Source organism: Tursiops truncatus, chromosome 16 (genome assembly GCF_011762595.2).
Source record: "Tursiops truncatus isolate mTurTru1 chromosome 16, mTurTru1.mat.Y, whole genome shotgun sequence".
NCBI lineage: Eukaryota > Metazoa > Chordata > Mammalia > Artiodactyla > Delphinidae > Tursiops > Tursiops truncatus.
In genome coordinates, this window is record NC_047049.1 from 8,667,808 (window position 1) to 8,689,550 (window position 21,743).

Here is a 21,743-nt window from a genome sequence, read left to right on the forward strand (position 1 = left end):
ATGAATGGTGACACAGTAAACACACAACAACCACCCTTCTGCCCGCTGTATTGATGATATTCCTGTCAAAAGAACAGATTCTTGCCCTGTCTCCTCACCAGTCCTCATACTTGGTTCTCTCTCCTCTTTCAACAACTTAATGGCTAGGTTAAGAATTTTAAAGTGCAGTGCCTTGCCTCCATTCTAATTTTGGCTAAATAATTTTATCTCCAAATAATTTTATTTGGTTCCCTCTCCCAGTTGTTTATTTAATTCTACTAGTGTTTCGAGATTCTGAGCATGAATTACCCACTAATAAAATCTAAGCGTATTTCATTAACCAGTGTGTGTATGATTCAGGTCCCTCTGGGCAGGCAGTTACAGCCGGACTCGATTTGAGTTTTAAGAAACGTCAATCTTTTAAATCCAGTTTAGAGCCTGAAAGGAGGCTGATGATTTTGCTGCTTATTCAAATGAATTGATAGTCTTGAGATAGGAAACCTGGCCACAATGGAGTCTTGAACATTTCAAATCCACATGCAAAGCCGTGTGTGTGTGTGTGTGTGTGTGTGTGTGTGTGTGTGTGTGTACTTAGTTACCTATAAGAAAGAGGAATTCCTAGAAACTAATCACACTGTTGGATCACCTTTGACTACTAATTTCTGGATTAGTAAAAAAAGTGAAGTACCCGCTATATGACAAACTGGAAAATGATCATCCCTAAAATCTTAAGGGCAAAAACCACTCCGCCATTAACTGCCTACAGGAAACAACTTCCTATGAAGGAAGTAAGCCCAAGAAGTATATAGTGACCCAATACTGTAATGTAATCTATTGAAGTGCAGACAAAAATGATATGGGTGAAATATTCCTATTCAAGTAGTTCCTTGAAGGCAGTTCCGTTACTTCTGCATGGAATATTCAAATAGCAGCTTGAGAGGAAAGAAAAATTTAAAGCAGGTTTCTGGAAAGAGAAAACTTCATTGAAATATGCGTACCAAATAAATCAGAAAAAAACAGATCCAGTGTCAGTTCTGTTTTCTCTCTCTGACTAGCCAATATCTAGCATAGTTTTCAGCAAGTACTAGGGCTCAGTAAATATTTATTGAATTGAACTCAGTTGAAATGAAATAAATGCAATTGACCTCACAGCACTGGCACATGTGTTCTTGAATTTTATGAAATCTAACATAAAAAAAATATGACCTCACAAATGGACAAGACACCATGCATTTAAGACATGACACTGCGGGTCACATAGACGGGTAACAGATATCCTGCATACTTTCATAAAATGCAGATAATTTCGATGCCTCTCGGCTCAAACAGACAGGTCTATCACGCAAATATTCCCCCTCTAGAGGATGGGATCCGGGCTCCGCGCTGCCGACTCCCGACACCTTTGCAGCGGCTAAGGAGTAGCCCGGGGCTGGAGGCAGGAGGACCCGGGAGCTCGCCCCACGTGACACCGAACCATCAGCATCCTCAAAGCTCAGGCAATTTTTTTTTCTGACGTTTTACAAGGAACAGGTGGCTGCGATCTAACACTGCGAGACTGCGATTTGCATGACACTCGGCACGCGTCTGTCCTCTCGGTGCCGTGCCCGCCCAGCCAGGGTGAGGCAGCAGGTGCTGGGGCGCCGAGGTCCGTGGGCGCGCAAACCGCGCACCAAGGTTCCATTCAGTGCCCGCTGCCACGTACTCGCCCGCGACCCGGCCCCTTAGCCACGCACAAGGCAAACTATAAACAACAACAAAACAGTGTGGGGAGGAGCCTTTGCCTCCCGCGCTTTCTTTGCCTAGTCTCGCGCCTCATCCCTCTTCAGCCGAAGTGCTGCCTTTCCGCGACCTGTTCCCGCACCGCGCGGCTCGGAAACTGTGAGCGCGCCAGTCTGGGGGACGAGCAAACCGGGCTCTATACCTGATCCAGGCAGCGCCGCCCCACCTGCCCTGTGCCCTCGGAGAGGAGGCTCCTGTCACAGGTTGGACCACGACGCACGACGCCCTGCTGCCGTCAACCCCGAGGCGCTCCCAGGGCTGGAAAGAAGCTCGTTCCGGGAGGCAACTGCTTCGGCAGTGAAGCCTGCCGCCCCCCGTCTGTACCTCTCCGCGCGGGCTCCAGAGTTGGGTTCCCGCCGAGGTGAGCCTCCGCCGCGCGGAGACTACGGGCACCAGCTAGTGGAAAGGGGTGCGCCTCCAGCCCACGGGCCGCCTCGGCGGGGCCAAGGTCCCAACCTTTAACCTCTGACCCCCGCCCCACCTTCCACGGGGCTCGAGCCAGACCTCTTCTGACGCCCGCCTGCAAGCTCTTCCATGGAAAAGCGAGAACACCTGCGCGTTAGTACGCCGGACAATCAATTCCACCAAAGTTAGCAACGATGCTTAAAATGTTTTATTTTTTTCTTTTTAAAAATATTTACAGATCTGAAATCTCCCCCCCCCCTTTCTCCACTACCCATCCTCGGGACAAGGGAAACGAAAAGAGGAGTCGAGATCATTGTTCGAAGCCCCCAAGGGCTGGCTTGGCCAGCCGTGTGTGCGTGTACATATATACAGGTGTATATATGGGGGAGAAGAATGTACCTGGTCTGGTGTTTTACTGCTTTTTTTTTCCCACCGATCAATGTCGATCTGGCCGAAACTCCCTTTCCCACCACCACCGTAGAACATCCCCTAGAACATGGTTTTCAAAACGTATTGGTTTGTTTGGGGTAGAAAGCAGATGATCTGGCTGGAGGAATGCCGATAAATACGAGAAACAATCAAAACAAAAAGTAGGGCAGAGGCCATAAATAAGAGGTAACGAATACACATGGTGTATCTCGTAATATTTCTGGAAACGCGCAGCCCTGGCTCCGGAGTGGGGGCAGCCCGCGCCAGGCTGGCGGGGAGCGGGCGGGCGGCGCGGGGCCGGCGGGCCGCTCAGTAGTCGAGCTTGCTGTAGAGGTTGTAGAGAGGTAAGGCCGAGAGGTTGCTGCCCGGGTAGTAGAGCGGCGCGGGGAAGGCGAGCGAGCGTGGCACCGGCACGCGCAGCAGCGAGCTGTCCCGGAACACCAGCGGCATTCCCACCAGAGTCTGCGCCGACGCGTGCGCCATGTTGGCCGCCTCCAGCTCCGCGGAGAGCTGCCGCTTCCACTTGTTGCGGCGGTTCTGGAACCAAGTCTTGACCTGGGTCTCGGTGAGCTGCAGGCTGGAGGCAAGGCAGGCGCGCTCCGAGCTGCTCAGGTAGCGCTTCATGTCGAAGGTGGACTCGAGCTGGTACACCTGGCTGCGCGAGAAGACCGTGCGCGTCTTCTTCTTGGCCGCGCCCGCCTGCCTCTCGGCGCCGCCGCCGTCCCGCGGCCGCTCGGGCCCCGGCGACGGCGAGCCCGCGGGCAAGAGCCTCTCTTTCTCTTCCTTAAAGTCTGGGTGCGAAGAAAGGAAAGGCGTGCGCTCCGAGCTCGCCGGCCCCGCGCCTCCGCTGCCCTTGGGGGTACCTGGGGAGTGAGAACAAAGAGGAAGGCCATGGAGTTGGGAAGCCTCAAAGACCCCCAGCTCTCGCCGGAACCAGGGAGTTGGCAGGCGCCTGCAGCCTTGGTCTCATCTTCCTTGGTCCCCACCCCCATCCTCTTCTCTCCCTCTCGCTGAAACCCAAAGCCCGGCACCCGCCTTTTGAAAAGCAACAGGACAGGGATCCAGCTACATCGAGTCTGGGGTCTCTGTGCTCCCAGCTTCGTGAAAGGACGTGTGGCAACAGGGGGAGGAGATCTGGAGGGGGGGACATTAGCATCATTTTAAAAGATGATTTTGCCTTGTAACTGAACTTCCGAGTTCCCTGAGCTTTATAGTGTGGCATCATTTCACAGGCCGTTTGTTCTGAAATCACGCTAAGGACTAACGCGGGGCTCCCCTTGGTCAGATGTTGTAAAGAGGAACCATCTACGAAAGGCACCATTGTCAATCATCTTGGAGTGCTAATCATTCCGAGGAGGAGGAGAGAGAGAGAGAGATAGAGAGAGAGAGAGAGAGAGAGAGAGAGAGAGAGAGAGAGAGGCAGAGGTCGAGAGAGCGGAAGAGAGAGAGAAGAAAAAGACGCTGAAAGAGATTGCGGTAGAGAAGGACCGACCGCTCAGATCCGACTTCCAGACCTCGTGTGCAGAAAGTATACGATGTGCAAAGGGGATATTGAGGGCACAGCCACGCGTGCGGCAGGCCCTGTGCCCAACCCACTATGGTACACTCTCCCTCCAACCCAACCTTCCCCAAAACCGCGCCGCGCCACATCTGTGCTCCCGGTTTCTTCCCGAGCGCCCGCCGGGCGGAGGAGTCAGCACAGAGCGCGCGTCTCCTCCCCTCGGCACTGCACCCCGCGCGGCCGCGGCTCTGGCCAGGCGAGGGGGGGGCGACGCGAGAGCCCCCGCACAGCTTCCCTCCCCTAGAGCTTGCTCGCTGCTGACCCGGGGGCGTGCGATCCTTACCCAGGCAAGGAAAGGGGATGGGGGGGTGGTGCTTGGGGCCGGGCTCCTTGGGACCGTGCGGGTCTGGGCAGAAGCAGGCGGGTGCCTTCCAGCCTTCGTCCGGCTCCTCCTCCTCCGAGGACACAGACAGGCTGCGCTTCCTGGCCGGCCAGCCGGCGGGCTCCCGTGGCGCCTCCGAGGGGCCCCCGCCCAAGATGGACTGAATGGTGAAGCTGGAGACGCCGCCGGCCGCCGGACACCCCTTGCCCGCATCTTCCTTGCTTCCCATCCTGGGTTCATAAGAAATCGGAGGAAACCAAGAACTCCCTTTAGAGATGATCTGGGTGGAAGGTGGTGCAGGCAGGCAGGCAGGCAGGCGGAGGGGGTGGGGGGAGGGGGGGAGGGGAGCCAGGGGGAGGGGGAGGGGAGCCAGGGGGAGGGGGCGGCGAAGCTGGCGAGGCGTCCCCTACGCGCGGGGGACACGCGGGCACCGGACGGCTGCGCTGGGGTCCGTGCCCGCCCGGCTTTAGGTGCGGCCGCCCAGCCCCGGCGCGAATGCCCCTTCCTTGCCCGCCAGCTCGCCGAGTCCCCGGCGGCGCAGAGGTGGCGCGGCCTCATTTGCATAGAGGTTACTCAGACGCGGCCAATCGCAGCGCCGCCGAGCGGCCCCGGAAAATTTCAAAAAAGCCCAGGCCCCGCATGCAGCGCCTGTGCTCCCAGGAGGGTGCAAAGAGCCAGCCTGGACCGAAAGCAACATAGATTCCAGCCCAAGTTCCTACCCTGTGTGGCGACACTGATCGCTCGGACCCCTGCCCTCTCGAGAGGTAGGGGCAGTTCGGGGCTCAGCTGGAGTGACCCGACGCCTCCCATAGGCGACGGGTCCTCGAACCCTCAGAGGGACTCAGGCTGTTCCACGACCCTCCCCAAACTCACTCCTTCTCGCCTGGGCAGGCCAGCAGGGCTGGCACCCCGCAGACCGGTGCGCCCGGCGCAGGAGGCCGGGGGGCGGGGGATTTAGGAGCGTGCGCATAGGAACTGATGCTCTTTCCGGGAGCTTACCGGGGAGGCCTGGGAGCAGACAACTTGGGCCCTTCCCCGCCTACAGACCCCACCCCTGTCACAGGCCCAACGGGGCTGCAAGATCGTTGGGGGTGCGGGAGGGAAGCCCTAGATCTTGTTTCAAGAGATTCGGGTTCAAGTCCCAGCACCCTCATTTCCATGCTGCGTGAACTTGGACAAGTGAAATCCCAGTCAGAGCCTCACTGCCCTCCTAGGTGATATGAACTTCTCATTAATATCTCCCCTTCACCTGTTTCGAGGATGACTTTAGGTAGGAATGAAAAAGCACTGGAAAGCCTAGAATCACTAGGAACTCATTGTAGGTCCTCTGTAAACCTTTGTAAGCAGCCCAAAGCTCGGCCTCCTCTTCCATAAGTGACTCTCCCTTTTAGGCAAATATTGGAGGTGAGGGAATTGCTGCAAAAAGAGAAGCGCTTTGCTCCAGGAAAGGAGAGAAGGAGGTGAGGATAGCGACATGGTTTTAGAATTAGACAAAGTGTATTCAAATGGCTAGGTGACCTTGGACAGGATACTTAAACTTTCTGAGCCTCGGTTTCCTCATTCCTAAAATTGGGGGGAGAAGCAACGATTACCTCACAGAAGCTGTATGAGGTCAAAGTGCGTAACTCTGAGCACAGCTTGCGGTGGGCGCTCAATTAACCACATTTCCCTACCTCATCCTCACGGCCCCCTCAAAGCCCTGACTCTTGTTCTTTTAATTCCCAGATCAGCTGGTACTGGATGTGGAACCAGTCCGGCGCAGGCAAAATGTTTCGGGGGCACAGCTGTCTACACAAGCGTTGAAGAACCGAAGGTGGAAGCAAGGCTCCAGGGCGCTCAGGCAACCCCACCCCCTGGGTCTGAAGCCTCGAGACCGCTCGACCAAATGATCCCGGAAGCCCTGACCCTAGGGTGCCCCCCAAATGCAGCCAAGGGTGAGAGGAGACTCTGGAATCAGTCCCTACAAATGTCCAGACTCTGCATCATGACGGTGCAGTTCCCTCCTCGCCCGCGCCGCGCCCGGGTTATTGAGCAAAGCGCTTATAATATCATTAGCCGCGGTGAGTTACCGACTGCAGCCTTACCCGTGGCAGAACCTCTCCCTACTTAACTCCTCCAAGGGCTCGTTAATGGGCTAATTGATTAGGAGTCGGCGGCGCAACTCGGGCAGAGGCAGGCAAGGGGGCGGGGCGGGGGGGCAGAGGCTGTGCGCCACGGCCCGGGAGGCCCGCGAGGGGCAGGTGCCGGCCTCCGTCACCGCATTAACCTCTTCAGGGCTCGGCGGCGGGGTCGAGACACATTACAAATGGTCAGCTTTAATCATGGTGTCAGCTCATTAACCCGGAAGGACCCGGTGCTGAAATACAATTTGTGCGTCCCCCTCTGCGGGGCCGCGGCGCAGGCTCCCGGGCCACGTCACAGCCCGTCCCGCGCGCTCCCGCACGGTTGGGGGGTAGAAGGGAGCATCCTGAAAACAAACACCCGACTCTCACCCGCCTGCGACCTCTCCGCCTCCCGCAAGCACCCTGAGTGGGAGCTGTCTCCCGGCCCGCGCTGAAGCCACCCGGCGGGAAATTGGCGGACCGGACGAGCTGAGCCTGCCCTCCACTGGGGACGAAAGAGGATTTGGGGTAAGGGGAGGGCATTGATTGAACCCTTCTAAGCTAGCAAATACTTGGTGCCGGCAACCTGGAATATTCTGAGAGCATCCTAACATTCTTCACTTTAATCCTCACAGCAAACCTGTGGTGCAGATCTGTACCCCCCCCCCCAATGTACAGGTGGAGGAACTGAGGCTCAGAAAAAAAAAAAAAAAAAAAAAAGCCCAAGCAGAGTAAGCAAGATTGAAGCCCGAGGCTGTTCCACTGCCAATACAGGACTCTTTGGAAGGGGCGAGGGGCGGGGCGTGCATTGGCCTTGAGCTTGGGAGTGGCTGCGGGGTAGACTGTGAGGACCCCCGCCATCTCGGGACCGCGGGGCACATGTTTGGGTTGAGTCAAGGGCCCACAGGGTTGGCCTCAGCCAGAGCAGTGACCAAGTGAGGCAGCAGCTGGGCCTCCGGGATGGGCCTCGGAGAAGCAGCTCCCAGACCCGGGAACGGCGAGGGGCTGGGGAGCTGACCTGTGCGGCCTCCTCCACCCCGGCACCCTGTGCACCTTTAGATGCGAACGCCTGAAGCCTCACGCACGCGCTTGCATAAACACTTTCACAGTCACACACAGTCAGCAAACGTTCACTGAGCTCCGACTAGTGTGTGCCTCACACTGACACACTCTAAACTGAGCCGGGGAAGTGGTGCTGCTGGCGCAGGACGGAGGCAGGGAGGCTGTGGCGGAGACCAGGCAGACTCTCCTCTCCTCCAGTCTCTTTAACTGGGCACCTGCAGGATCTCCCCCACCTCGGGCAGACAGCAGTCCCAGGGCAGGGGCCAGAGAGCCAAGACACGATCTTCCCGCCGTCCCTTCAGGGCATTTGGGGGGGGGGGTCCCTAAGACTTCACGGCGAGTGCAGAGGCCCACACGCCCTCTCCTGGGCTCAACGCAGCTGCCAAACGCACTCCCAGGAACCTTAAGCTTCAGGAACCACCACCCACAGACACCCCATCTCTCTGCCCTCAAGTGTGGCAATTCTTCAACTCAGTCTCACCTCCCACCCCACCCTCCAAGCCTCCGGATAGCTGCGCCCCGCCCTACTCCAGTCAGATCAACAGCCCCTACCCAGGAGGAAGGCCCCTCATCATCTTTGGGATGCCCCCCACCCTTCCTAGGAATTAGGCATAAACGGGTTCCAAGGAATGATAAACTTTCCGAGACTGAAAAGACGCTTAAAGTTTAGGTCCCGAGATTATGCCACTGCTCGATATTAAAGCGGCCCAGAGCAAACTTGCCGAGGAGCGTAATAAAAATTGATCCTCTCTTCTCTGCGGCAGTTGGGAAATAGGCTGGCTGAGCCGGGTAATAGTAGAAGAAGGCTCCCTCCGAAATGACAGATGAAGTCATAAACAAGTTTGATCTTGGAATCAAGCTTCGATAAATATTAAACACAGGCTGACCCCCCCTTTACGCGAGTGGATTATGATATATGGCGCGTCCAAACTTTAAAATAAGGAAATACCAGAGAAAATGATCTCAATAAATTTTCTAAGTATAAACGTTGATTATGTTTCGATTTTCATTCAAGGGCCTCTGCTGTTCGTTCTTTGGTGCAAATGACATCCCGCAATAGGCTTTTGGGGAAAAGGGCTCCCTATTTGAAAAAGAGAGCCCCAGAGGTGTACAATTTATGTAATCTGCGGCTGGAAAATGAATTGTGTAATTTATTGGAAAACAGAAAGTCGTGAAGATTGGATCAGCATAGCCGAGTCCCAACACCCGCCTCCCCACATCCATCAAGTTCCAATTAACAGCCTAACCAGAGAGCTTTAATGGGTTTCCAATCTAGTGGCCTGATAGACTCATCAATTCCTCTGGGAGAAATTAAGAAAATCGACCGCCCCTTGGCGACGCAGTGTCATTCCTTTCTGCAACTATATGTCAAATTAAAAACACAATTAAAATTTAAACTGTTTCAATCAAAGGGTGCCCTGCAACCTATGTTTCACTTAATAGAACTTTGATGAAAATCTGATGCGTGCACTCCATCACCAAGGGGGGCGAGGGCGGCGAAGGAGCTCACGAGAGAAGGGGATTCTTTCTATTTCTTTAAGACTTTAGCGCTCCGGTGAGGCACACCAGGTGACTCCACCTCGTCGCTCCTGACTAAATGATGGGCGCAACTCTCTGTCGGCGTGCTCTCGCTCGCTCGCGCTACACCTCTCCCCCAACTCTTTTTCCTCTCCGTCCACTGCAACCAGAAGGGATCCTTTTGGAACCCGGGCGACAGAGATTTGGGCCAGTTTCGCCGCGAAGACGCATCGGCTGGAGCAGCAGCCAAGAAGGGACCTGGGCGAGTACAAGGGCTCATCTCCTGGGAACTGTCCGAGGATGCACGCTGCTTCCAGCGATCTCTTGTCTCTTGTCTCGGGAATTGCCCGGACACACGGTTGAAGTGCTACGGGATTCTGGAGGCAGAATGGTGGGGGGAAAGCCCTGGCGGATAACTGGACCCCAGCTGCGCTGCTGTCTGAGATCGGATTCCCCAGAAGCTGTGGCTCCCCACCCGATAAGCCTCCAGGGTACTTCCGCAGGAGAAGCAAGCTCGGGAACAGGCGCGTCCGAAATCTCAACTCAAGATCCGGGTCCGAGTCACTAGGCAGGGCTCCAAAGTATAGCAGGCCCACTTATCTTTACAGCCCTTTTCTCCCTTCCGCCAACCACCCACAGCACCCCTCCCCGACTATTTGTGAGGTCAAAGGGTAAACATTCGCCCTGCACACCCAGACGGGCGCACGTGCACACAAAGGCGTGCACACCGCGATTCGCGTACGCCCAGACGCGCGGATCGCTCGCACCCACAAGGCAGAGACTGCCTGCAGGCTGGGCGGGAGGGGATGGGCAGAGAGTGGGCGGCAAGCCGCGAGGAGGGGCGAAGGAGTGCCTCTGCCTGGCCCGGTGTAAGTGCCTGGGCGGGCGACGTCCCAGGGGCTTCCTCGGCTGTGCTCTGGACCCCAAGTGGGGATTTCTATGGGGCTCATGGTTTTTGCACCCTGACCCCGTCGCGGTGACCCAGTAGAGTGGTCTTTTCCTAGCCGCTTTGCATTCTAAGTTTGGATCGCTGAGGGGAAGAAGCCTCCTGGATGGGTCACAGGACTCGGGGCGTGGACAAGCGCGAGGGGTGGGGCAAAATGGAGCCTTGGAGGCGGGCAGGGCGGTGCTCAGCAACGTCTCCGGTCCCCGCAGGGCCTTTCCAGGGAAGTCCAGGTGCCCCGCGCGCGCAGAGGAGTAGAAGCTGGAATGCTTGGCCCGGGCCCAGGCAGCCCTACGACGCCAGCTCTCGCCAAAGCTCCCGAAGGTCGGAAGGCTGTGCAGCCCTCTAGGCCCCCACTGCTCTGACCCCAGCTCCCATCGCCCGGGCTGCGGCTGACCCAGCGTGCTCTTGCAGACGAGAAAGCGAACCCCACCGACCTTCGTACCTCCCCCTCCTTCTCCCCGCCCCACCCTGCAGCGCGCACTCTGGGGCTCTGGCGTGCCAGGGGACGTCCTGGCTCAGAATGAAGGCCCAGTGGCGGGGGTGGGGCCGTTTATATCTGTCTTGCTCTTGTTTGATGTACACACACCCGCTCTATTTACTACCAAATAAAAGAAATACATCTGTGTTGCCAACAGAAACAGCTCGAGCGAGAGCTGGCTCTCTGGTCTCCCAGGGCCCGGAGACGCTCCCGGGCACTCAGAGCCGCAAAGCCCAGCACCGTGAGGACCCCGGCTCCGAGTGAGGCCCCGGCCCATAGGCATATGGGGGTCTGAAGTGGGATGATGGCGGCTCCCATAGTTTGTCCCAGGTGGCTTGTGACGAGGGAACATGAGGCATCTCTGCCCAGAGGATTTCCAGCTTCACGCCCCAGAAGTAGGAGCACCACCTCGCTCCCTGCCCAATCCTTTCTACAAGGTTCTTCCCAGCTTGCCTTAGCCTGGGGCCATCAGAGAAAACCAGCTGCCCAGGGTCACCCAGAACAAAGTGTGCCTGACTGTGCCTGTGCTGTTGTGATGCTATGTGATCACAATGTATATGTGATGCTAAACACATATACAGGTTGGGCCCTGGGAGCCCCTGGATGTGGTGTCTGTTAGGAGGTCTAACAGAAGTGGGGGGGGGACAGTGAGTGTTTCGTGTCACCCTTGAGGGTGAGTGTATCCTGTACGTTGTCTGCATGCATGTCTGGATAATGCAGAGAGGATTAAGCCAGGAAGCCGATTAAGCCATTGCACTGGCTTGACTAATTGGGGGTGCCAATAGGGAAGGATCTGAAGTTAGGATAGGAGAGAAGGCTGGGTTCCACAATCTGAAGGGAGGGGAAGATAAAAGGATGAAATCGGGGATGTTGGCTCAGTGTCCTAGGGATTTCTTGGAGGAGTTGAGTGGAGGTACGCTCACTCCGCCACAGAGCCCCTTCTGCTGAGCAGTTCCAGCAGTTCCTGGCAATCCTTGCAGAGGCGTCGCCTAGAGAAGCACTCTATGTGGGGGAAGACGGCCCCGGGCTAGCTCTCGAGATGCGACGGTTCCATCAAAGTGCTGTCTTGGCCTCTCCCGACACGAAAGCTTGCGGTAGAGCCTAGGATGCTTCGCGCTCGGGGAGTAGCTTCCGTGCTCCCTGTCTCTTGCATTGTGAGAAATACCACGACCCCCAGCCGACGGGAGCAAAGCAGATGTTTCCTGCCTGGGCAGGCTTCTAGGTTCATATCACTGCCAGTCCCAGGCGACGGCCAAGCCACATTCCTCCCCCAGGGCTTCACCTTGGCTCCTGGGAGGGACTCACCGGCCTAGGGCAACGGGGTCCTCAAAGGGAGGGAAAGGGAGGCTGCAGGAGCAGGACAAAGAACAAACTGTGCGTGTGGAGAACCAGTTATTTCTCGACTTTGTAAAGACCAGGTCAGTCAAGAACCATTTTCTAGAATCCAAACACAAATAAAGGAGTATTTTCTTGGCGCTTGATAGCATCGTGTTCTGGCTGTAAAATCTAGGAACGTGTTTGCTATTGCAACATTATTTTTAATGAGCTGTTATTGGCCTGTCCCGCAGTTAGTATTGCCGACAGTAAAAGGCATCACTGTGTTTGCAGGTAACACAAGGAACGACATATTTGGACCCCGAATTTCTGTTTATTTTTCATTTGTGACACATGCCCTCGTTTTTATCCCAAACCAGAGGAAAATAAAGGGAGATCCATCTTCACTGAGGTCCAGGCTAAATTTTGCCATAACTACACATGCCAGTTTATTCGGAGGCAGTTTCCCATCCATAGGAAACGATACTTGACGTTTCAGCCACAGAAGAATCAATCGTGTGGATTGGGTTTGAGCAACTGCAACTGTAAAGCTCTGGGAGAGGGAATGAGAGCCCGTGCAGGCGCTCCCCAGCGGACGCGCCCGCGGTGTGCTCACAGGGATCTTCACCGTCTCCCCTTTCTCGGCTCCCCAGCTTCAAACGCGCCCTGACAGGAGCTGGGCGTGCAGACCCCAAGCCCTAGGGCAGGCAGTCGCGCCGCGTTGGCAAGGGGCGCCCAAGCACCTGCTTCCGGCCTCCGGGCCCGCGCTCTCGAGCAGCTCCGGGAGCGCCGCGCTCGGCAGGCCGCCCACCCGGTGCGTGGAGGCCGGGCGCCCGGCAGGAGCTTGGGAACCGCTAGCGCTGCACTTCCCGGCGGCTGCCGGGATCGGGGTACAGGGCCCAGAGAAACCCTGCGCCTGTGAGCCTTTGGGCGCGGTGCACAGAAAAGGATCTGCCCGGGAGGAGGCAAAGTCCTCTCGGTTGTCGCCGCCGCAGTCAGGTGGTCTCTGCTCCCCGGCACTGGACTCACCATGACCGCGCCCACACCCTAGCCGCCCCGGGAGCCACAGTTGCTCCAGGCTTGCGGAGGCCTCCCTGTCCCGGAGCTGGGAGCCGCCGTCCCTAGGCCTGGTTGGCCTCCCTGGGGTCGCCCGCTCGCAGCCTGGCCTCTGCCAGCTGGACATCGCGATCTGCCTCGGGCCGCAGCTAAACTCCAAGTTCACTCCCTTCTTCCCTCCCCCGACCCTGGAGGCAGCCGGAGCCGACCCCGCTCCGGCCCAGTGAGTGCTCAGGGATGTTCTGCCCAAAAGCTCGCGGCTCCCAAAGGACCCCGCGGGCTGGGAACGGAATGCGAGGCTGCTGCCCTGCGATCGGAAATACCAGCGGTCTCTGAGCTTGCGGCTGTCGCTGCGCTCAATTCTGCGAACTAGATAAGCCCGGGTCCTCACCCGTTCCGCCCCGCATTCTTCCCTTGCTCACAGGGCGTTTCAAGAGGCGTACGGTACGGAGAGAGCGGATCTGGTCGCGAACAAAGCCGCCTCTGTCTCCGCCGCCTCCTGGATTATAGGGATGTGCGTCCAGGTCGGACTCGGCCATTGCAGAGGCAGCCAGAGAGCGAGGCAGAAGAGAGTTCGCAGATACCTGCTCTGGGGAAAATCGTCCAAAGTTACACACTCTGGCAACAGGAAATGCCTCGCTTTTCTTTTCTTTTTAATTAATTCCATTTCACGACAACATTAAGTGTAACAATATTTTGTGACTTTTTCCCCTTTTTCTTAAAAAGCGACTGAATCCGGACAGAGGTGAGGGAGATGGGTGGGAGGGACAAACTATCGCAGAACAACAGGTGTAGCCGACAGAAAGAAAACAGATTGGGTGGCAGAGCAAGGAGCCCTGAGGAGTTGAGGGTGAACTTTACAAGAAATCTGTACATTTATCAAATAAGTTAAAATTCTCCTAAATTGATTGTCCTTCACTTAAAGCGCTCCGGTATGCCTATCTTACTCCTTTGAGCATTGCTACCTATCCTTGTTTCCTTCCTTCCCCCCTTTCCCCTTCTTAATTTCTTCCTCATAAACGAATGACCGGAATTATGCATTGAAGACGTCTGCTTCTCTCCGTGGAGGAAGAAGCAGGCTCTCAGGAAATTTTGTTCAATATTGCACAGGTCAAAAGTACAACAGTTACTGCAGAACAAAACGGTAGGTGGAGAGGATAAAAGATAAGGTTTTTTTAATATTGAAATATTCTCTCAAAATAGGGAACAAAGTAATAAAGGTAACATTAATAATAATTTACCAACAAATGAAATTCCCCACATATAGGCTGCTAATAAATAAGACCGTCCACACCAGGCCAGATGTGGAGTTGTTTCAATAATCAGAAGTCTGATTTGGGGCTGCCTCGTCTTTTCCCTTTAAACACTTAATTAGAGAATTCATCGGTCCCAAAAAGGACAGATGAAGAGGTCAATTGCGACAGGCCTCTGCCGGGGAGAGAAAAGTGGCCTGAGTCGGGGTTCTTATGAGAGGCTGCTCAGGTTCTGAAAACTGGGGAATATCTGATTGGGAGTGGAGAGGAAGAACCACACCCAGAAATTCAGAAATAAAAGTACTACAACGTGAATTTCTCCCTCTCTCCCTCTCTCTCTCTCTCTCTCTCTCTCTCTCTCTCTCTCTCTCTCTCTCTCTCCTTCTGAAAATAGTTCTATAGAAAATGAATCAATTAGAGGGGTTCAGGATTTGCGCTTACTTTCCTTCCATAAAAATAAAACCCCCCCAAAAAATAAATAAAACCCAAAAAGCCACCGCGCAAGGCAAACTAGGGGCGGGGGGTGGGGAGGGCGGCACATTTTGCAAAAGCTTTTTAGCCGAAATATTTGACCTGGAAATTTTGTCTTTTTCCTGCTTTCTCTTAATATAAACCAAAACCAAAAGTAAGAGGGGAAGCGCCTCAAATCCATTAGGGGTGAATTGCACGAAAATGCATTGCAAATACTTACAAAAACGCTACCGATTGGGGGAGGGGAGGCCGGAGCCGCGCGCCGAAGCCCCGGTTCCCGAAGGCCGCTGGACGTCTCTGCGCCCTCGGCCCGGCCCAGTCTCCTCTGGGGTCTGGGAAGGGGACCGGGTGCTCCCTCCTCCTCCCCTCTCGGGCCTCAGACGGGCCGGAGCAGCGGCACGGACGAGACCACCGGGTGAGAGTAATACACGGGGTGCGGGAAGGTGAGCAGCGGCTGGCTGACTGGCACCGGGGCCCCCGCGGCCGCGGCCGCCGCGCCCTCGGCCGCCGAGTTCTCGTGATAGAGGATGGGCACCCGTACGATGCGCTGCGCCGCGGCGTGGCTCAGGTTGGCCGCCTCCAGCTCGGCTGCCAGCTGCCGCTTCCACTTGTTGCGGCGGTTCTGGAACCAGATCTTGACCTGCGTCTCGGTGAGGTGCAGCGACGCGGCCAGGCCGGCGCGCTCCGAGCTGCTCAGGTAGCGCTTCATGTCGAAGGTGGACTCGAGCTGGAAGACCTGGCTGCGCGAGAAGACCGTGCGCGTCTTCTTCTTGCGGCACGCGGGCTTCTTCTCCGGGCTCTCCGCGCCCTTCTTCCAGTCCTCGGCGCCCGGCGTCGCCGCCGCCGCTCCCACGTTCGCCCCGGCCGCGCCCGGCGCCGCCTCGCCCTCCTTCTTGCCTTCCTCCGAGTCGCTCTCCTCCAGAATGATCTCGTCCGGGCTCTTGGAGTCCAGCTCCTTGTGGTCCGGGTCGGCTTTAAGCAGCGGCTCCGGGGAGTCGCGGTCGGTGCCCGAGGCGGGGGAGGAGTCTCGTAGCAGGGCCTTCTCCGAGGCTGGAGAGAGACAGACAGACGGACGCACACACACGCACACGGACACAGCCTTCAGCGAGGCCTGGCGCCTGGGAGCGGCAGGCTCAACCCGCGCCGGCCTCTGGGCCCCAGGCCTCGAGGCCTCACCATTCCCGCGGGCCTCCTCCTTCCCGGCTGGGCCAGAAGAGGGGTGCCACATCCTGGCATCCAACCTTCTCCCGAGGAGAGGCTAGGGAGACCCGGAGTGGGCAGCACGGCTGGTTCCTTTCTTTCCCTCAGTTCCCTCGCCGGGGGCCCGCGGAGATTCACTCCCTCCATCCAGGCCAGGTCCCCAGTCCCAGCCACCTGAAGCCTCCCCATTCATGCCCGAGGCCACTTTCCCGGGAAGCGCCGCGCCCCGGACTCCAACTCCATTTCTTTTCTCACCAAGTGGGATTGGATTCTCTAGCAGCGCAACAGAGCGCGCGGGCAGGAGTTGCAAGCCAGGGGACGGAGGAAGCCGGCCAAACAGCGCGTTTGAGGGTGCGGGGGTCCCAGGGCTGCGGTGGAAGGCAGCGCGGACCGGACTGGGACAGGCGCGCAGGGAGGACAACGAAAGTTCAAAGAGAGGTCGGTACCTTCAGGTCGTGGGAGGTGGCCGCCGGCGGGGGTCAGGGTGTAGGGGTACCACCAGGCCGGGGAGCGCTCCAGGTAGTGCGCGGGCAGGGCAAACCTCTGCGCCGGGATCTCAAAGCGGGGGAAAGCCAGGTCGCCCACCTGCGAGAGCGCGAAGCCCGCGGCGCCCTCCAGGGCCCCCTTGGCCGCAGCGGCAGCGGCGGCGGCGGCGGCGGCGGCGGCCGAGGCCGGAGCGAAGAGTGTCCGTGGGGGCGGCTGCGGCTTAGGGGGCGGCCGGTGGTGGTCTCCGTTGAGCAGGTTCTTGATGGAGAATGGGGACTCCTTGGGCGCGGGAGGCGGGGGCGGCGGCGGCGGGGGCTGCGCGCTAGCGGTGCCGGGGGCGTCCGGCCCGGGCTCCGGCATTGTCCCCTCTCCTCCGGGTCCCCGGGAGGGAGGGAACGGGACAGGCAGGCGGCCGGGCGAGCAGACGGGCGCCGGAAATCAGACCATAAACGGAACTCAACTACGGGGCGCAAAGTCGGGGGCCGCCCCGGGCGCAAATCCAACGGCAGGAGGGCGGGGTGAGGACTCGGCCGGGGCTGGCTCGCATGGGGGAGGGGTGCTGAGGGGCGGGGAGCGGCCCCGTAGCGGCACCGAGGGAGCGAGGCGGCAAGGCGGCGGCTGCAGCTCCCGGGGAGGAGGCGGCTAGAGCAGTCCCCGGCTTGGGGCTGCGTCAATCCGGCGCCGGATGCTAATGATGAAATCAAAATGTCATCCAAGTTAAATGCGGGGAGTATACGGCGATTGGGCGCGTACAATGGCAAATGGGATTAGGCAGGCGAAGGCGCAGCCGAGCCCGGGTCCCGCAGCCGCCTCCGCCACTGCCCCCTCCTCGCCTTCCCTCGGATTTTGGCGCTTTGGCTTCGGGCTATAAGAGCCCGCCTATTATTGGCTTTATATAGTCCAATTAGGCAGCAAATGAGGACAAGCCTATTAGCACAAAAGGATATTGGCTCCTGCTAAAGAGGCACTCGGAGCGCTCCGGCGAGCGCAGGAGGCGAGCTAGGGACGCTGAGCCGGCGGCGCCCCCGGCCGGAGCGCACTGACAGCCGCGGCTACCGGAGCCTGCGCCTCCCTCTCCCCCCTGCAGCTCGGGGACCCGCTTCCAGCCGCATGGCCCGCGGGAGGGGGAAGGGGCGGTCCAGGCCCGCCCGGGTCACCTCGGGGTTATCCGCGCTCGCAGCTGCCTCTTCCCCGCCCCCAGGGGTTTGGCAGGGGCCCTCCGCCCCGACTCAGCTGGAGAGCCACGCAGCGCCGACCCAGGAGGCAGGACTCGGCCTCCGGCCCGCGGTGAACTCAGCACTTTCCTACCCTTTGGGGGTCCAGCGACCTCAGCATTTTCCCTAAAGCTTGCTAAAGGCGCGGCCAGGAAGAGGGGGATTTGGGTTCCCCACCCACCATCTAGTCGATAGGAAGGGAATCGGGGTGTAAGTCCTTGCACTGCGTCAGCCGTCTCAGAAATCCGCATGGCCTTGGCCTTTGGCCTTGGGAAACCGAAGAGTGAGCCTTCCCCGGAGAGCGTGAGCGGTTGTGCCTCTCTGCGCACCCAGGTGTGCGCGCAGAACAGGCTGACGCCCGCGCGTCACTTGGTGGGGCGGTGGGGCAGCGGCATCTCGGCACCGACGGCTACGCTCTGCAGGGCATTCTTTTCCTCTGGTCGCCGGGACCCAAACCTTGACGAGCAACTCTGAGCCCGCTGCCCCGAAGACTGCATTTTCTCCCGGGAAGTCTCTCTGGCCAGCCTTTGGAGCTGCCTAACGCTTTAAGAGGAGCAGTGCGAACCGAAGGCACAATGGCGTACCTTCCTCTGTGGCGGCTTTGGCAGCGACACCGCAGCACGTCCCGCCTGCCGTCAAGTCCCTAGAGAACCCTGCTGGACCTGTGAGCTGTGCGGCCGGTTACTCTACTCCATGGACTTTAAAAACGACTCCCCAAATTGCACAAGAAAGCCGGAAAACAGGCATCTAAGACTCTAAACTTAAGCATCAAATAAACCAGAATTACTTGTGGGGTCCCTTCCCAAGAACAGCTCCCTGGTCAGAGAAAGGTGGAAAAGTGGCCGTCACTCCCCTCCACCCATTGTGAGCTTCCATACACCCGAGGTCTTTTGGTGGCCCCTTCCTTTACCATCGCCTTTTTTTGGTTAGATCAAGCCCTCACCTAACTCAAGGCTGCCCTGCATTGGCAGGCGCGACCGCTTTGGTTACCCAGTTGAGAAGTGGGTATGTTTTATTTTCCGATCTGGGGCTTCAGACCCTCCCCCACCAAATCTCGAAGGGCACATTTAACACTTCTTTCACCAAACATTCACCTACAGTAGTGAGCCCTATATAGATTTGCTTTGGGAACCTGGAAGCATTGTAAATGGTACTTCCATAAACAATTATTATTCTCATTCTCATTACTCCCTTGAGTTTGTACAGGGCTTTACTGGAATATAAAACCCTATTCCATCCAAAAATCTGATTGGAGCCAGTTACAGCCCTGAGATTCGAACAGGGTGGATCTCACACTCAGGTTTTACAGATAGAAACAGGCTCCCAGAGAGGAGGAGACCGGGCCAAGGTCACCCAACACTGGGTGCTGGACACCCAGAAGTCATTTTCTCTCCAACTGCAGAAATAGCTCGAGGGGCCTATGTCCAAACCCGTTCGGTGGGCAGCGCCCACACCTGCCGGCCAAGCGGCAGAGGTTGTGACGAAGAGGCCCGTGCGTGTCTGTGTGTGCGCGCTTGCGTTTTGGGAGCTCTTCCCGTTCGAGGCAGAGGCGTGCAAACTTGGCCAAAGTTCTGACGCATGGAGCCGCCTTTAAGGTGAAACAAGCAGAAAAGCTGCTGGCCTCCCAGGAAAAATAAGCGTTCAGCAGACGTCGCCGAAAAGTTCTGGCTGAGGAAGTGGTCTCTTGGCTGATTGCAACTGGGGACCAGACCCAGATGGGGAGGGGTGCAGGCGAGTGGGGGAAGAGTCCTCTGGGACAGCAGCCCCTGCACCTGTGGCGCCGCTACCGGAGCCTCACTGTCTCTTGACCCAAGTTCTCCCGGTGTCCTGCCTCCCAGGGCGCGCAGGTACGCTGGCTTTTGTGTGTGCGTTTTGACCAGGGAGAGAGGAGATGCTCAGGTGTCAGCACCCCCAGCCCGTCCCCCAAGTTTCAGGGATGCTGGGTTTGAACAGCCAGAAACACAGATTAAATCTTTTTTCCCCTCCCACTTCCAGAAAGCTCGTGGACCTAAGGCCCCAGGCGTGGACACAGCCCTTCACTCGCCCTCTGGCGAGTGGTGTTGCCTCGGTTCACTTGCGCCCGCAACTGCAGTCAAAGTCAGGCAAACAGCGCCCTCTATGGGACATCCTCTAAACCAAACCTGTTGGCTGCGCGGGAGAAACCACCGTCCAGGCACAAAGCATTTAAAACCCCGGCGGTCTTACCCTCCCCGGCTTTGGCTTGAGAACAAAAGCAGAAAGAGAGAAACAGAGAGTGAAACACCTGCAGATCTCTGCTGATCTTTACCTGGCCACCACAGGAAATGGTCCTGTCTCTCACCCTCCCTCCCTCCTTTCCTGACCCTGTTTTAGGGCACATTTTATGTTCCCGCTTGTAACCGATCCCTTAGGCTCCCATCCTGACTGCAGGCTAGATGTGAGCTGCTGGAAGGGCGGTGGGCCTGTCTAATTCCTCTTCCCAGGACTCAGAGCACAGATGGCCAACCAGTGGTACTCAGTAACCGCTTGTTAATGCCTGAATGCTTGAGTGAATGAAGGAGTGAATGAATGAACGGACTCACAGTTTCCATGGCAGAGGATTTGCCTAGCTGATTAGGGTCCTTCAGGTAGCCTGTTCATACCCAAAAGCAGTTTTTAAAAGGTTTAATGAGAACTTGAGGTCTTTGGTGACACATTTTACAAATCCTAAAGGAGCTCCAGCAGCAGGACCCCTGGAGGGCCCCCTCACAGGCTGATCCAAGGCAGGTGGGCTGCGCAGAGCAGGGCCTCTGCGGCACTGTGCAGGGGGGACAAGCAGCTAAGAGGGCAGAGGGGGCCTGGAGACGCTAGTGACTAACACCCGACTTTTCCCAAAAGAATGAGGTCTGGCAAAGGGTGCTTAGGATGGCACCTGACTCATCATCCCCACCACACGTGCACAGCACATACACACACATGCACACATCCCACCACACATGCACAGCACATATACACACACGCACTCATCCCACCACACATGCACAGCACATATGCACACATCCCACCACACATGCACAGCACATATATACACACGCACACATCCCCACCACACAGCACATATGCACACATGCACACATCCCCACCACACATGCACAGCACATATATACACATGCACACATACAGGTCAGCAAGTGTGAGCTCCTGGGGAGGGAGTATTTCCATATTCTCTAAAACTTCTGCTTCCTTCCATAGGGTCCTTCTTCTTGGGACAGCTTCCTGGGTTAGTCCAGCTGCTTATCTGTGGAATGGGAAGGACTGTTTAGGCTTCTAGCCAAGACTACAAAGCCCCAGGCATGGAGGCTCCCCACAATTAACATAGCCAGGGTTTGCATTGGTCCTGAGGGTGACAACTCTCCTGACCTACAGGTCCTGTAGGCAGAAGGGACAAAAGCCTGCAGTTGTGGTCCTGAGGAAACTGCCTCAGGCTGCCTGTGCTCTGGCCCTCTTTCCTGGTAAGTTCTCTCCCATCTGGTTCCAGTGCTGCCAGGAATTCCACCAAAGACCCCTCCCTTAGGCCAATGACTGTGACTCTGAGAAAATGCACAGCCCTCGGAGATGGGCCACAGCCATGCTGTCCTCAATCATATAAAATGATACACAATGTCCTGAGAGTGGCTGCATGTCTAGTCCTTCCCTGAGAGGAAAATCCAATCATTTTTGGATTTGTCAAGTTCCAGAGGGATTCTTATCCTGAAAAGTCCACATCCCAGGAATGAATAGAGAAAATCGGGTTATACCCATACAATGGAATATCACTCCGCAGTGAAACGAAATAGTGATATATGCTACAATATGGGTGAAACTTTGAAAGCATTATGCTAAGTGAAAGAAGCCAGACATAAAAGGAACACATATCGTATGGTTACATTTATATGAAATTTTGCCCCAATAGGCAACTTCATAGAGACAACAAGTGAAAAAGTGGTTGCCTAGGGCTGGGGGATTGAGGGCAAATGGGGAGTGACCGCTAGTGGGTACCAGGTCTCTTTGGGGCATGATGAAAATGGCCTAAAACTGATTGTGAGGATGGTTGCCCAGTTCTGTGACTATACTAAGTCCTGTTGAAGTGTGTGGTTTAAATGGGGAGATTGTGTGATCCATAAATGGTATCTCAATCAAGTTGTTATTTAAAAATCCACCTCCCAGCAAC

The 21,743-nt window shown here is 56.8% G+C and overlaps 2 protein-coding genes across 2 annotated transcripts; both read right to left on the reverse strand.

The window, feature by feature from the left end:
• Positions 1 to 2,362: 2,362 nt before the first annotated feature.
• On the reverse strand, positions 2,363 to 4,785 carry HMX2 (H6 family homeobox 2). The gene is made up of 2 exons (XM_033842183.2): positions 4,437 to 4,785; positions 2,363 to 3,455 (listed from the first exon to the last, which is right to left on the reverse strand). Exons 1-2 carry the CDS (start codon positions 4,702 to 4,704, stop codon positions 2,902 to 2,904), a joined length of 822 nt encoding a protein of 273 aa, XP_033698074.1. The 5' UTR covers positions 4,705 to 4,785; the 3' UTR covers positions 2,363 to 2,901.
• Positions 4,786 to 12,222: 7,437 nt separating this feature from the next.
• Positions 12,223 to 17,008, reverse strand: HMX3 (H6 family homeobox 3). Its single transcript, XM_019939942.3, has 2 exons — positions 16,322 to 17,008; positions 12,223 to 15,725 (listed from the first exon to the last, which is right to left on the reverse strand). Exons 1-2 carry the CDS (start codon positions 16,719 to 16,721, stop codon positions 15,052 to 15,054), a joined length of 1,074 nt encoding a protein of 357 aa, XP_019795501.1. The 5' UTR covers positions 16,722 to 17,008; the 3' UTR covers positions 12,223 to 15,051.
• Between the last annotated feature and the right edge of the window lie 4,735 nt (positions 17,009 to 21,743).